This window comes from Dendronephthya gigantea, unplaced genomic scaffold (genome assembly GCF_004324835.1).
Source record: "Dendronephthya gigantea isolate DGI-Jeju-01 unplaced genomic scaffold, DenGig_1.0 000001F, whole genome shotgun sequence".
In the NCBI taxonomy this organism is placed as follows: domain Eukaryota; kingdom Metazoa; phylum Cnidaria; class Anthozoa; order Malacalcyonacea; family Nephtheidae; genus Dendronephthya; species Dendronephthya gigantea.
This window is the reverse complement of record NW_021163011.1, coordinates 6,354,069-6,367,716: the sequence shown is the minus strand read 5'-3', so window position 1 is coordinate 6,367,716 and position 13,648 is coordinate 6,354,069. Positions and strand designations below refer to the sequence as shown.

The following is a 13,648-nucleotide window of genomic DNA, read 5'->3' as shown; positions in this document are numbered from 1 at the left end:
GCGATAGTTGTCCGAGAAGCTGCCGAGTGATTCAAGACAAAACAAAAGACGGAAGAGTCAATTATTTTAATAGTACTATTGAAGACAAGTACAAAGACTATTAATCTATTATATGACACTTTTTCAAATATGGAAAGAACAAAATTACAAAAACTTTCGAATCGGAATTTCCTTCTTTTGGGGCAGTAGATTTGGTATCGGTTATATGGGAAATATTAATCAAATATAAATCATTATAGTAAAATATGGAAGCTTGTCATTGTCTATGTTCAAGAAAATTTACAAGACGAATACTGGTTACTGGAGGTGCAGGGTTTATGTAAGGAAATTCACGACATTATTAAATTGTTCTTAAACTGAAAACAAGGCATATTTTGGGTAAAATGGGACAAATTGAAAAGAGCAATTTGACTTGACTCAGGCTTTGAATTTCACCACAGGTGGCATTGATTTCTTTCAAATTAGCTTTATATAATTACCCAGCTACCTAATAGAGCATAAACATTTTTGTGGTAGATGGGCCTGAAGGTAAAACAATTCTAATCATAATTGAGTTCCCAATACATGCAGGTGCAATTATTAATGAAGGGTTGGTGGTAGTGTGTGGTGGTGGTGGTCAGCACACATACACTCCTTATAATTTATAGTATAATTCATGAATTTCTAATTCACTTAATTGTTATATAATCCACAACAGTGCTTCCCATGTTGTCATCATGTTGGTGAAAAGATATCCTGACTATTTCATTGTCAACTTGGATAAGGTGAGAGATGCAAAATTAATTAAGACACAATTTGTTTACATTTTATATGTATTGCATTTTATATACAATATAGATAATTTCATTTTATCAAACATGGGTAATGTTTTCTCCCTTTGTTGCATATAAGATAAAAATAATTGGGCTACCCAGACAAGATCTTTGAGGAATGCCTTATACCAACATAAAATGATTACTGTTCATTGCATACTTTTGTGTACTTTGCATACTTCTTTTTTTTGAAACAGCTTGACCACTGTGCCTCTTTAGAAAATCTTAGAGCAATTGAAGGAAAACCAAATTACAAGTTTATTGAGGCAGGTTTGATATACTGTATATACAGTCAATTAATTGACTAAAGAAATTTTATGAAGGTTATGATTATATACTTTCATATTGTCTTGATCCTTAGGGAGATATTTGTGAAGCAACATACATGAAGTATTTGTTCCAATCAGAAAAAATTGATGTTGTCATGCATTTTGCTGCACAATCACATGTAGGTACTGTCACTTTGTTTCATTTTAATTTGTCAATTCCAATATATCTATAATAATGAAATATAAATTAATATGCATAAGTAGTATGGTTGTTATAGTTGTACATTAATTAATTAGGCTATAATGTATGCCCTTGTGTTTTTAAGATAAATCATTTTGGAGTTCACTTGAATTTACAAAAACCAATGTTTATGGCACACATGTACTAGTGAATGCTGCATTTGAAGCAAATGTTCAACGTTTTATTCATGTCAGTACAGATGAAGTGTATGGTGGTAAATCTGACAGTGTAAGTGTATGGTGGTAAATCTGACAGTGTAAGTGTATAGTGGTAAACTGACAGTGTAAGTGTATGGTGGTAAATCTGACAGTATAAGTTTATGGTGGTAAATCTGACAGTATAAGTGTATGGTCGTAAATCTGACAGTGTAAGTGTATGGTGGTAAATCTGACAGTATAAGCTAGTGTATGGTGGTAAATCTGACAGTGTAAAAGGTGGCACAAACAGCTACATTACATTCTTTCGTGATTTGTTTTTTAAACGAGCATGTGCACGAAATTGTGGGGGTATGAAAAAAAACCTAAAATAAAGCCATTAATCAACCAGCAATTTAAAAAAAAACTTTCCTTCCCTTCTCAGGTACTGATTGAATCTTCTCCGTTTCGACCTTGCAATCCTTACTCGGCATCAAAGGCTGCTGCTGAATGCATCGTCATGTCATATTGGGAGAGTTTTAAGGTGAACAGTGTTTATTTAACATGATATATTACCTTAAGACAAGGAAAATGATTTATTTTTCAGAGCCAGAGGATCTAAGGAGAATTACTTGGGTGGTAATGTTGTCTCTATATAGAGAAACACGATGATGTTCATCGTTATCTTTATAAATATTACTATAATGATAGTAATTGTATTTTTACAGTTCCCAGTTATCATCACTCGAAGTAATAATGTGTATGGACCTCATTCTCATCCTGAAAAGGTTTGCGGGTTTTTACTACATTAAACCAGAAATATCAAAATGCAAACCGGCCATCCGGTGTTTTTAAAACAACTTTGAGTTTTATTATTACATACTGTAAATTCGTATCTTCTGAAATGAAGTAAAAATGAAAACCATTTTCATGCAGTGGCATAGCCAGCCTGACGATTTTGTCCCGCTATGTAAATTTCGAGTTATTATAATTACGTATTCATGTCTTAGAAATCTATTGTTTTCAAAGTCAGAGAACATTAAAATATTAGCATAGCGGGACAAATCGACAGGCTGGCTACGCTACTGCTCTCATGCGTGAGAAAAGGCCAACAATAGTATCAATAGTTTATATGCCAAATGTTCAATAGCAAAATTATACTGTTTTAGGTTGTACCCAAGTTTATAGCGCTTTTGCAAAGGAATAGGAAATGGTATGCACGTAATCTGCAAAGAACTCAATATCTTCACTACTTTCAATATATTTACACATGCATTCTGACCTTCTTGTTCTTTGAAAGATACCCATAAACAACTTAAATATGGCTCTTTTTACTGAGTTCGTCCGCGGAGAGCATCGTCCGCGCATTGACCCCCGTGCATGCATTGCTAGGATTAAGAAGCAGAATGACAGGAATATCTTCAACCTAATTTGTTGATAGTTTTTCAACATTCTCTATATTCTGCATGCATGGCCATGGGATGTTCTATGTGTCTAAATGTCCTTATTGTTCTCACTACAGTTGCGTACATGGAAAAGGAACACAATCAAGGTACAGTCACCGGGTACAGTACGTACTTGATGCCTGAAATCCTATAAGGAGGAGTAGGGCCGAGTTCTAATATTCTTATATAAAACCATTTCAATTTTGTTTTAGGAATTTTCTCTATGTCACCGACGCAGCTGAAGCATTTATTTCAATTTTACATAAAGGTTTTGCAGGTCAGTGTTTGGATTCATCCACGTGCTCAACATCAACGCGATACAACCCAACATGCTCTTTTCATTCCTAAAAAGGTTTAGATTAGAAATAATATAATTGCTGCATGATGACGCAAATTCCGAGTTAAATATTTCTTCGTTATATTATGGTTATACATTGCATTCTTATGGTATTTAATTTCCAAGATAAGTTTGAACTCAGGACGCAGATACAGTATTTTGTTTTGAAATATGAAAATGAAATCAATTGGTAATTGTTAATAGTCCAGGTGTAACTTGACGCGAAAAACCTCAAATTATCCAAAAAGTAGTGTTTGGACTCACTCTAAGCATCGTTCTGTGGACGAAGTGGATTCATATATTACCGAGCTGTAATCCTCCAAACTAATGGATTTTAATGAAGTTATAATTTTTTTTATTCAGGCGAAACTTATAATATTGGATCCGATTTTGAAATTTCTATGGCAGATTTAGCTAAAGATCTTATTAAACGGGTAAACGTCGTTAATACTAATCACAATATAATAATTACCATGCTAAATTTCACAAGATTTTATTGATATTTTTGAAAATATTTTAATAGAGCCTAAGTTTTGTTTTATTTTGTTTTCAATTAAGATCTGTCAAGATTTTTTAGATTGAAATATTCCACCTCGTGGAAAACAGCCTTTACACCAATAATAATATGTGATAGTGATCAATATAATAATAGAAAAATTCTCTCCGAATAAAGACGGTAGCTATGACTGAAGAAATTACATAAATTGTGTTCTCGTTTTAGATAAAGAAAGTTAGGACAGATGAAGAGATAGACAAATACATTGAATATGTAGAAGACAGGTAAAGAAATATCTCAATTTAGTCCATTGTAGAGAATAACAGGATAAAACTTTAAGAATTCTATCAAGCTGATTGCAATAAAAAAAATGCACGAAATTATTCCTTTAGACCGTTCAACGACCGTCATTACCCAATGGACTCTTCAAAAGTGGAAGCATTAGGATGGAAACCAGTTGTTCAGTGGCATGATGGAATTGAGAAGACAAGTATGTAAATCAGTATATAAAAAAAAAAAATTCTAGAAGATAACTCTACGTCATCCAAATTCCTTAGCGTTAGGACAAACGATTGAAACTCAACTCCGCCTGCTGATTCAAGGTACAAGGTATTAGCTGTTGGCATGACCTAATTGTCTAATATTACTATTTCTTGATTAGTTGAATGGTACATTGATAATTTCCATAACTGGCCAGATGCAGAACGTTCGCTCACTCCGTTTCCTATTGGTAGTAATACAATGTACTATCATAAAGACGATGGAACAGTTATCAAAGTTTCAAAAATGCCCAGATGCATTCCTTCAAAAGATTCCTGTTGATATTGTCATCATTAGCTGTAATAACATTGGATTAGCTACCAGATTATATATTGACTTAGGCTATTGAATTTAACTAATGTTAGTTTTTGAATATTAGTCTACTTACTTTAACTTATTGTGTTTTATTCCTTTTTATCGCCTTATTCTATGCATTAACCATTCTGAATTGAGCGAAATTGCTATCCAGAGTACACATGGTACATGGTGTTGTACACGCGTAAAGTAAAAAAACGCGTAATTATTGAACAGTTATACTAGCATCGGCGTTTTATACATTAATAAATCAATTAGGATTACGTCTTGGTTTCTCGTTCTCATCACACAGCCAGTGTTAACACACGCAATTTTTGCTCCTATTTTTTTAAAGAGGTTAACGTGTGGAAATCGCAGGTCTTTACATTAGGGATCCGAACTAACAATCAACAAAATGATCTAAAACGTAAAATTATGAGAGACCTAATGTCTCAACCATAACATCCGTCGCGCTAGGACTGAATAAATGTCTTTGAGAATTTAATTAAGTTGTAACACTTGATCAGAAAAACGCAAGCCTGCATGTATTACATTTCTTTTACAAAAGGTCTCTTTCCCCCTCTTCTTAAAACCAGAGTTTTTAAACCTAACATTTTACTTTTAGCAACATATTCGTTTTAGTCACAGCAACAATAAAAATATGCGCATGCAATAACTTCTTTGAGCATTGCATTGCAAGGTTCATTCTTCACTTTAACTAAAATATACGGAATTATTAGCAGTCTACAGCTATCATATACAACTTAATATAAACGTTCGTGTGTACTGTCTATATATATATATTTATAGTGGTTACAATGAAAATACTGAAATATTTTATTCCTTTTTGATTTTCTTCGCTGGTTCGCTTGGTCTACACACAACAAAAACAGAAGAAAATAGTCACAACTTTTACTAATATTTTGTATTTGGCAGTCATCATTCATTTGCTAAGAGTTTGTCCATATTCTTAGCTATTGTTGGCCATTAGTTTTGCCAATTAAACATTGTGTAACATCCTGCAGGGTTTCAGCGTTTGACGCCATTATACGAGAAGGGTCTCACTTACCGTTCTACGTTTGCTCGTTTTTGTGCTACACTTTTTGAACTATTTTGGTCCTTCAGGTCCTTAGCATCTGTATAAAATACAATTTTATCAACATCTGTATCTGGGAAGATACAAACAAGATGCAAAAAAAGAGATTGCAAGAAGCACTAATATTACGATACCTTGTAACCATCTGACTTGTGTTGCAGGGCCATAACTACAGATAACATGTAAACAAAATAGTTGTCAGAACAGCATTTTTAGCTACAACCGATTTTAACACTTGTGTTTTTCTGCAATGCAATTTTATTACAGTAAAATGGATCAAATGTAAGTGTAATTCCTTACCCTTTGTCGTTTTTGGCAGCAATACGGAATATAATAGCGGGTTTCGTGGAGTAGTCGATGTGAGCATTTTTTAGAGTATCAGTACTGACAGTACACGAAGGTTTAGGACCACAATAAACACGTACAAACGCTAATTGTACTGGTGTAGGGCCAATTCCACTGACTTCTTTGCTATCACTGGATTGACTATGAATTGCTAGATACACTGAATATTCGTTTACATTGCCAGCGACATTTGTCGGTGCTTCCCATGAGAGATGTGCTCCTTCTGCATTCTGTACAAAAAGAAAGCAAAATGATCCTATAGCTTGGTGATGATTTAACAGCAGCTAAGTGTGACACCAAACCTATATACCTTGCTGATTTTAATGGCCGATGGAGCACCAGGAAATCCTGTAAAGTAGAAATGTAAATGTTTAGCAAAAAGTAAAAGTAAATGTGATTTATAGCATAAAATTAATGTTACCGCTAACTTGGTAAGGTTCAGATTACATAAAAACAAACCTGGTAAACATGTTTTAAATGCAGAAACATCACTAAATAGACCACGGCCACACGAATTCAGTCCTGCCACGCGAAACTTGTACGCCGTTCCTGGAAGGAGTTCCTGTTTTACTCCTGATGGAGTCTGATTTTCGTTCTAGAAAAAAAGCAAGACAGTATATCGGCATGAGAGAGGTGTGGAAATGATGATTACGCTATCAATATAATATTCTATCCTACAACACGATTTTGTACATCATGGATCAACGATAGGTTTTGTACATCATGGATCAAATACCCACCACAATTTTTTGTGTATCTCCCGTCCGTCGAATGAAATAATGCGACACAATTGACGATGTTCCTTTAATGACGCCAACGTCATGCCACTGGTTTCCACCGATCTTGTTGACGTGTACACCATTTGTTTGTGGTTGACGGGGCTAAAAAATACTTGATGTTAAAATGATGCAAGGTTTGGTGTTTGCGGTTGCAATATGCACCGTGCAATGAGCAGGGGCCGGTTGTATAAAAAGGTAGTTAACTTTTAACCGTGATTGGTCAATCAACTACCTAAAATGTAGTTTCAGGTCTCAGAAAGGTAACAATAATAGTCCACATACCGTTTTTGTAGCAGGTTTCACCTTCGCTGGAGGATTTACAGCGGATGCAGGGGGTCCCATATCTCTACCGGAAGTAGTAGTGATTGGAGCTGTTGCTTGTTGAGTGGTAGAACCGCCACAGGTGACTGGTCGTGAGACAATTTTCGCGGGATTCTCAAGTTCAGTTTTAGCAGCTGCAAGTGTTGCAATCTTTTGTAAGTCCGAGTTTCTCGAGATTGAACCCATAACAGAGGTTGCTGTAGTAGTAGTTGAGGTAGATGTAGTTTGTGATGGAAGCGTGTTTTGCACGGAACTATTTACAGTTGTTGGTAAAGAAGTTTTTGGTGTTGAAAACGGTTCAGATGTTGTCGTTGATGAGGGTGTCGAAGAATCAGGAGTATCAGCACTTTTGTCCGACGGCTTATCGGGTGGTTTGCTCGGGCTATCCGATGTTGTCGACGATGTTACAGCAGTATTTACGGTGGATATTGTAGGTTTATTGATAGTAGTACTAGACGTTGACGGATTCGTACTAGAGGATACCTTAGGATCTGGAGTATCACTTTGTGATGCACCTCCAGAACCGTCCGAAGTATTTACAGAAGCACTAGTCGAAGTAACTTTGGTTGTACTTGTATTTGTCACTGTGGTTGAATCTGATACAGTTTCATTAGCCTTACTCGTTGTCTGTGTGTTTGATGACGTGGTAGTCAAAGCTGTGGTTAAACGTGGTATGGTAGCTGATGATACAACCGGAGAAGTTGAACTAGTAACTTGTGCGCTCGAGGTTATTATAGAATCTGCAGACGTGGTGCTCGCAGATGAGACTGTAGACGACGTTGATGAATCAGCAACTGATTTTGTATTCGTTTTTTCAACCATTATTTTCGCATTGTCTTGTATTTTACCCTGAACAGCAGAGGAGGGTGTGGGAGAGTTGTGGTTGTAGAAGTTGATGGACTTGTGTTTACCATCTTTATGATAACCTGTCCATTCGCTCCACGTTGAACAAATTTCACTCCAGCATGTGACGGCGTATCTGCGGAAGACGAAGCTTGATTGGTCATAGAAACAATTTTCAAAGCAGTTCCCTGCTGTGATAACTGAATAATTTGGTTCAACTCAGCAGCAGTGTACGATTTTTGTCCTTGCGCTAACGTGACAGTTTGTGTAGTTGTAAATGTTACTTTTCCTAGCTCCCCTTTGTTTGCACTTGGTGACATGACCATTACAATCTGTTGTGGTTTCGAAGTACTTCGTGTAACAGAAGTTGTAGAGGTAGGTGCTCCTACGGATTTAGCCAGAGCTTGATTAGTCTGAACTCGAACTAATGATACACCTTGGGAATTTCCAGCACCACCCTGGAGAGGGTTCACTGTACCTCGAACTAGTTTAACTTGTGGACTTCCTGCAGGTTTCTGATTTGGAACTTGCGACTTAGGCTCATCGGCATTTTCCACCTTAATCAGCGAGGCTCCAGCTGAAATGGGAGATTTCGACATGGATTGCACGTTAGATTTGGGCGGCATGCTCACAGACATCTTTGACGGTGTTGTTACTGGTTTCACGTTAGGTAGTTTCACGCCTGAATTGATTGATGAATTAGTGTTGGGAACTTCGTATTTTTGAACTTGAAGCAAATACGAGTCAGCTATATAAAAAATAAAAAAACTTATTTGAACAGCGAGACCAGAAATCGATTGGTTGTAAGTCACTTGACGGTTTCTTATGTTGGTTTCTGTTTTCAAGTCGAGATCACCACTTATTCAATTTATAATCAATGATTGCAAATACGACGGAAACTTCACCTGTTGCAACACGTCCCCAGCAGACTTCTAATGTGTTAGTACTTGCACGAACCAGCTGAACACGGGTTGGAGCAGAAGGTTTGTCTGTTTCTAAGAACCACATATCTTTACAACATATCTAGGAGACAACCAGCGTTAGTTAGAAATACAACATACAGCGTGATAAAAATAATTTCTTTACACTTCACCTGATTATTCCAAGCTTTCCGGTATCCATCTCTTCCACTCCATAAATAGAGTCGATTGCCTATCTGAATTAAAATCAGAAACATGGATACCATTAAGGCCGGTTTACACTTGAGGAACTTATTCATTAGGGCATTTATAAGTATTTGCTATTTTTTTAATCTATCAAAGATTAAAATTGTAAAATGTTACTAAATAAGTGTAAACAAGACTTCATTGGTAAGTCTTGAAGCAACTGTAACAGTACTACTGTACGTACAGTAGCATCATGTGATGTTAGCAAAAATATGTTCATAATCTTGAATAGTGTCAAGAAATCAACACAAAATGCAGTATTAATTTCCCTCCAGATATTACAATACGACCATTAAAATTGGTAGCATTGCCTTTGAATGGAGGTTGCAAATAAACACCTTGCTGTGGTTGTAAAAATTCATGATTTTGATTGGACAGTTCTAATTTATGGTTCAACAATGGCTTTTTATTAATTTCATTGATTATTGCAAAGCCAGGCCACTGGCTGTGAGCATTCAAGTGAATGAGTTGTTATAATTACTTCAACTGATGATTATCTGATATTATTTGTTAATTCTTACCCCAACAGCACAATGACCAGCTCTTGGTTTAGGGCAATTTTCCTCTGATTCATCGACTAACATATCTTCCCAATTCATTGAGTCTGCAAAAGAAAAGGCAATAATTCTGTGTTAAAAAACATTCTTGTTGGTTACTAGAGTATACAGCATAACAGTTGAAGAAAATACTGCACCTAGATTTAGGCATGCCAATGTATTTGTGCATTTCCATTCTTTCTCATTCTGAGTTCCTTTAACATCATTATCCGTATTAGCAGGAACCCAGCCACCAAAGACAAACATTCTAATAATTAAAAGAATAAACATATTTAAAACATGATAAATTCAAAAAGATTAAAAGAGGGAGAAAAAGATTAATTACAACTACACTAAAATAATGCAATTTCTGTTACCTTCTGCCAATAACAGTTGCAGAATGAAGGCTTCTTGGTAAAGGAATCATACCAGAAACCTTTGGTTTTGTCCACATCATTGTTTCTGTAAACACACAAAGACCAATTCTATTCATAATGTACAGATTTCTTATGTTTGGCTGTCAGAAAAACATCTTTGTTCTTGTGGAATGGTTTCTCAACATTACTGGCCTTACAGCAAAGACCATGCCTATAAATCTCTAGTGGAACAAAATTGTACATAAAAGGTCTGAAATTTAACGTTACTCACCAATATCAAGTTGATATAAATCTCCCAAACGACAACCACTCATTCCACCAAAAACAAGAAGTTGATTCTTTCCATCAGACTTGGTATATGACACACACGTATGTGATTCTCTTGGTGAGGGAACACTGCCATACTGAGCAGGAAGTTCCCATTGAAGATTTTGAGATGTTTTTAAATCCAGAACAAAAAGATCATTCAAATATCTGTGAACGGGTAAGTATTTTTTATCAATATCTATGCTAATAGAAAAATTCCTAGTTAAAAATTGTTATGCATTTGGTTGCAATGACATAACCGAATATTATTATATTATTGATGCTGTTGTTTTTCTCAGATACTTTCATATTTGTTTATATTAAACATTTTTCCTCATGACATTATTCAGGTGGAATTCTTATATACATCACTGGCAATTATTAATGACAATGTGACAAGTCATTATCATTGAGAAGAATGGAACAAGGGAAGCAAAGTTGGAATTTTAGTTTAAACAACCAGATTTTCAACAAGGAAATGAAGGGTTCTCTTCTCAGGCTGGCCACTTTAGCATAACAATGAAAAGAAAAGTCAAGTCTTAATTGGATAAAAGAGCAGAATAGACTATCAATATTAATATCATAATTTTACCAGCAGAAAATGAAAATAAAAATGAAACTTGTGCATCATGTCCTAGTTTAAAGGATTGGCATTTTAAAATAAATATAACACCATGAAACATTTCTAAATTCGATAAAAAAATATGTTGCATAAAGCAAAATATTGAAGAAACCACTGGAAACATATAATATATAAGTCTCCATTACAAATGGTTAATTGTAGCAATTCACAGTTTTTATTTTAAACTAAAACATATTTTTTTGCATGATTACATCTCATCCAAAAAGGCATACATATAGTTAGTTACTCAGGGGTTCAATTAGCAGCTAGCAAGTGTCAGTTTCCATTGTATATTTCAATATCACTGGCTCCACAATCAAACATTTTAGTCTTGATGAAGAAACATAAATTGGTATATTGGGCTGGAAATTTCAATATCAAATATACACATTCAAAGATTTAGTGTTTTTTGCCATGTAATGCCATGTTAATTACTTTGGATGACAATATTTTCACTTGTTCTACATGTTGAAATATTAATTACAAGAGGGAATGTACCAACTGCTTCCAAAAATAGTGAAGTCTATCTCTACAGTTAATGCACTACAACCAAGTGTTTCATTTTGTGAAATTGCGCAACAAGGAGGCTAGCCACAGCTTTTGCTACTTATTCTTATTGTGAATGTAACGAAACACTATTAGTGGAAATGTCAAGCCATATCAGCAAAAATGTGGTTCAATAACAATTTACACAGGAGCATCTTCACAGATCATTTTTGCAGAAAGAAAAAATCGTTTTTGTATGCCTGCACTACTGTACCTTGGGATATTGCATTTGGGGTCTTCACTGTCATTTGCTAATCCTCCAATTAAATAAACTTTATGACCAACCAAAGTGAAACTGTGACCCAATCTTGCACATGGAACTATTCCACCTTTAGCTGGTTTTGGTTTTAGATTCTTCCATTCCCAACGAGTGGCTTGAAGTTCATACAACTAAAACAAAATGGATGAAAATGAGATGCAAATCCAATGACAACAATGAGTTTGTGATGAACTTGTTACTTTTTATTGCTATCAAACTGGGCTGTTGCAATATTGAAAAAAACTAATATCCATATATAATAAAATTATTGATACATGGATTTTTTGTGAATGTTCCATTTCCAGTGCTGTATACCAATTTCAGTGCTGTATAAAATACTGGATATTCAAATGCTTTATATATACTACCAAGTATAAGGTAGAATGGTTGATCTGAACACAGCATTGAGCATCTGCAGGCAGCAGCTAACACAAGCTAGATACAATACACTACAGTCTTGATTCCACGTTAGATTGGTAAAAGAGGGGAAATTAAGTGGGTGACCAGCGCACTAGATATGAGTTATATACCAAAGTCTAAAAATACTTATATTAAGTGAAATACATTTTTAAATGTATATTAATATGGATAAATACACTCCTTGGGGAAATTTCATTTTATAAATATTTTCAAATGACAATGATAAAACTGGATTAAGCGAATTTCAAACCATAGATAGTAGCAATGCTCCCAGTATATTTGGAATTAGCGCGCTAGGCGTCCAACCATTAAATTGTTTTGATTCACGTATGACTTATGAGTACTCACGATCTACGACCTTTCCAATCAGCTATTAAATGTGCACACAACTGTTGTTATACATATTTTTGGTTGTTCACGTATTCATAGAAGTGGATTAAAGACAAACCTCATTGGAATATTTTCCATACTCCAACATTCCACCAAAAACAAAAAGCCTCGTTCCATCACAGACGAAGCCATAGGCTGCACATCCGGAAGGAATATCTCCTCGTATAGCAGGCACAAACCATTGGTTTGAAGCTAAATCAATGCAATAATATCAAGAGCAAGTCATATAAAATAGCAAAACCCAATAGCTAATTATTTTATGTTACGATGTAACTACGTATTCGGCGGGAATTCTGAACAAATCAATCATGAAACGTACCAGTATTATAAACATGAAGTTCATCGACAATTCCCTCATTACCGCCACCAAACACAACCATAAGTTCGCGTATTGCTACAGCACGATGGCCGTGGCGAGGACGAGGTTGAGGGCCTGCAGAACTGGATATACGCTTCCATTTCATGGCCGAAACGGCCGCCATTTTTCTTGCTTCAAGCTTCTTTCGATTTCTTTTTAGCTTAGGTCAGCTGATACGTCACGTGCAAGAGATAAACAGGGCGCCCAAACGTTTTTTTTGTAAATTCAAGTAACCAAACGACAAAATAAGCCAAATAATGCAACGTAAACGTATGTTCTCGAAATTGTTTTCTATTAAAGAACGAACGAAGGTTAGAAAGTAAACCAGCTGAAGTTAAAATAGCGGTAAGCAATATTTGCTGACCATGAAACGTTACGCACAGAACCATAACTATCATAAAAACTGTCATTATTTTACCATTATCGAGTTTACCATGAAAATCCACAACTTTTCTATACTGACAACTTTTGTTAATTTTTAAATGTTAGTGGCTGATATATATTTATAAAAACAGAGGGGTCTCATGTAAAGGCTATCACTATAAAAAATGTGGCGTTTCACTGTCTCAGAACAATGCTGTGATGCAATGCACTGAGGGTTGCCGTATAAAACACGACTTGTTTTACGATTTGATGTCTTACGTTCACAAAAAAAAATCGAAAAAACTGGCAGGCTCAGAATGGGCGGTCTGGGCCAAACCACAAACTGGTCATAG

At 35.3% G+C, this 13,648-nt stretch overlaps 2 protein-coding genes across 2 annotated transcripts; one reads left to right on the top strand and one right to left on the bottom strand.

Annotated features, from left to right (window-relative positions):
• The first annotated feature begins 40 nt into the window (after nucleotides 1-40).
• Nucleotides 41-5,044, top strand: LOC114530115 (dTDP-D-glucose 4,6-dehydratase-like). Its single transcript, XM_028551707.1, has 14 exons — nucleotides 41-319; nucleotides 698-764; nucleotides 1,010-1,078; nucleotides 1,174-1,264; nucleotides 1,408-1,550; nucleotides 1,902-2,000; nucleotides 2,185-2,244; nucleotides 2,626-2,669; nucleotides 2,979-3,008; nucleotides 3,114-3,178; nucleotides 3,602-3,672; nucleotides 3,960-4,018; nucleotides 4,127-4,224; nucleotides 4,396-5,044. Exons 1-14 carry the CDS (start codon nucleotides 246-248, stop codon nucleotides 4,554-4,556), a joined length of 1,131 nt encoding a protein of 376 aa, XP_028407508.1. The 5' UTR covers nucleotides 41-245; the 3' UTR covers nucleotides 4,557-5,044.
• An 8-nt stretch (nucleotides 5,045-5,052) lies between these two features.
• LOC114530126 (host cell factor 2-like) lies at nucleotides 5,053-13,073 on the bottom strand. Its single transcript, XM_028551717.1, is given in 18 exon segments — nucleotides 5,053-5,442; nucleotides 5,638-5,704; nucleotides 5,799-5,833; nucleotides 5,965-6,239; nucleotides 6,320-6,357; nucleotides 6,469-6,604; nucleotides 6,750-6,890; nucleotides 7,071-7,926; nucleotides 7,929-8,700; nucleotides 8,858-8,975; nucleotides 9,046-9,108; nucleotides 9,640-9,722; nucleotides 9,813-9,922; nucleotides 10,032-10,116; nucleotides 10,303-10,505; nucleotides 11,720-11,895; nucleotides 12,633-12,766; nucleotides 12,894-13,073. Coding segments are annotated over 18 exon segments (3,492 nt in total). The 5' UTR covers nucleotides 13,057-13,073; the 3' UTR covers nucleotides 5,053-5,405.
• Nucleotides 13,074-13,648: the final 575 nt, after the last annotated feature.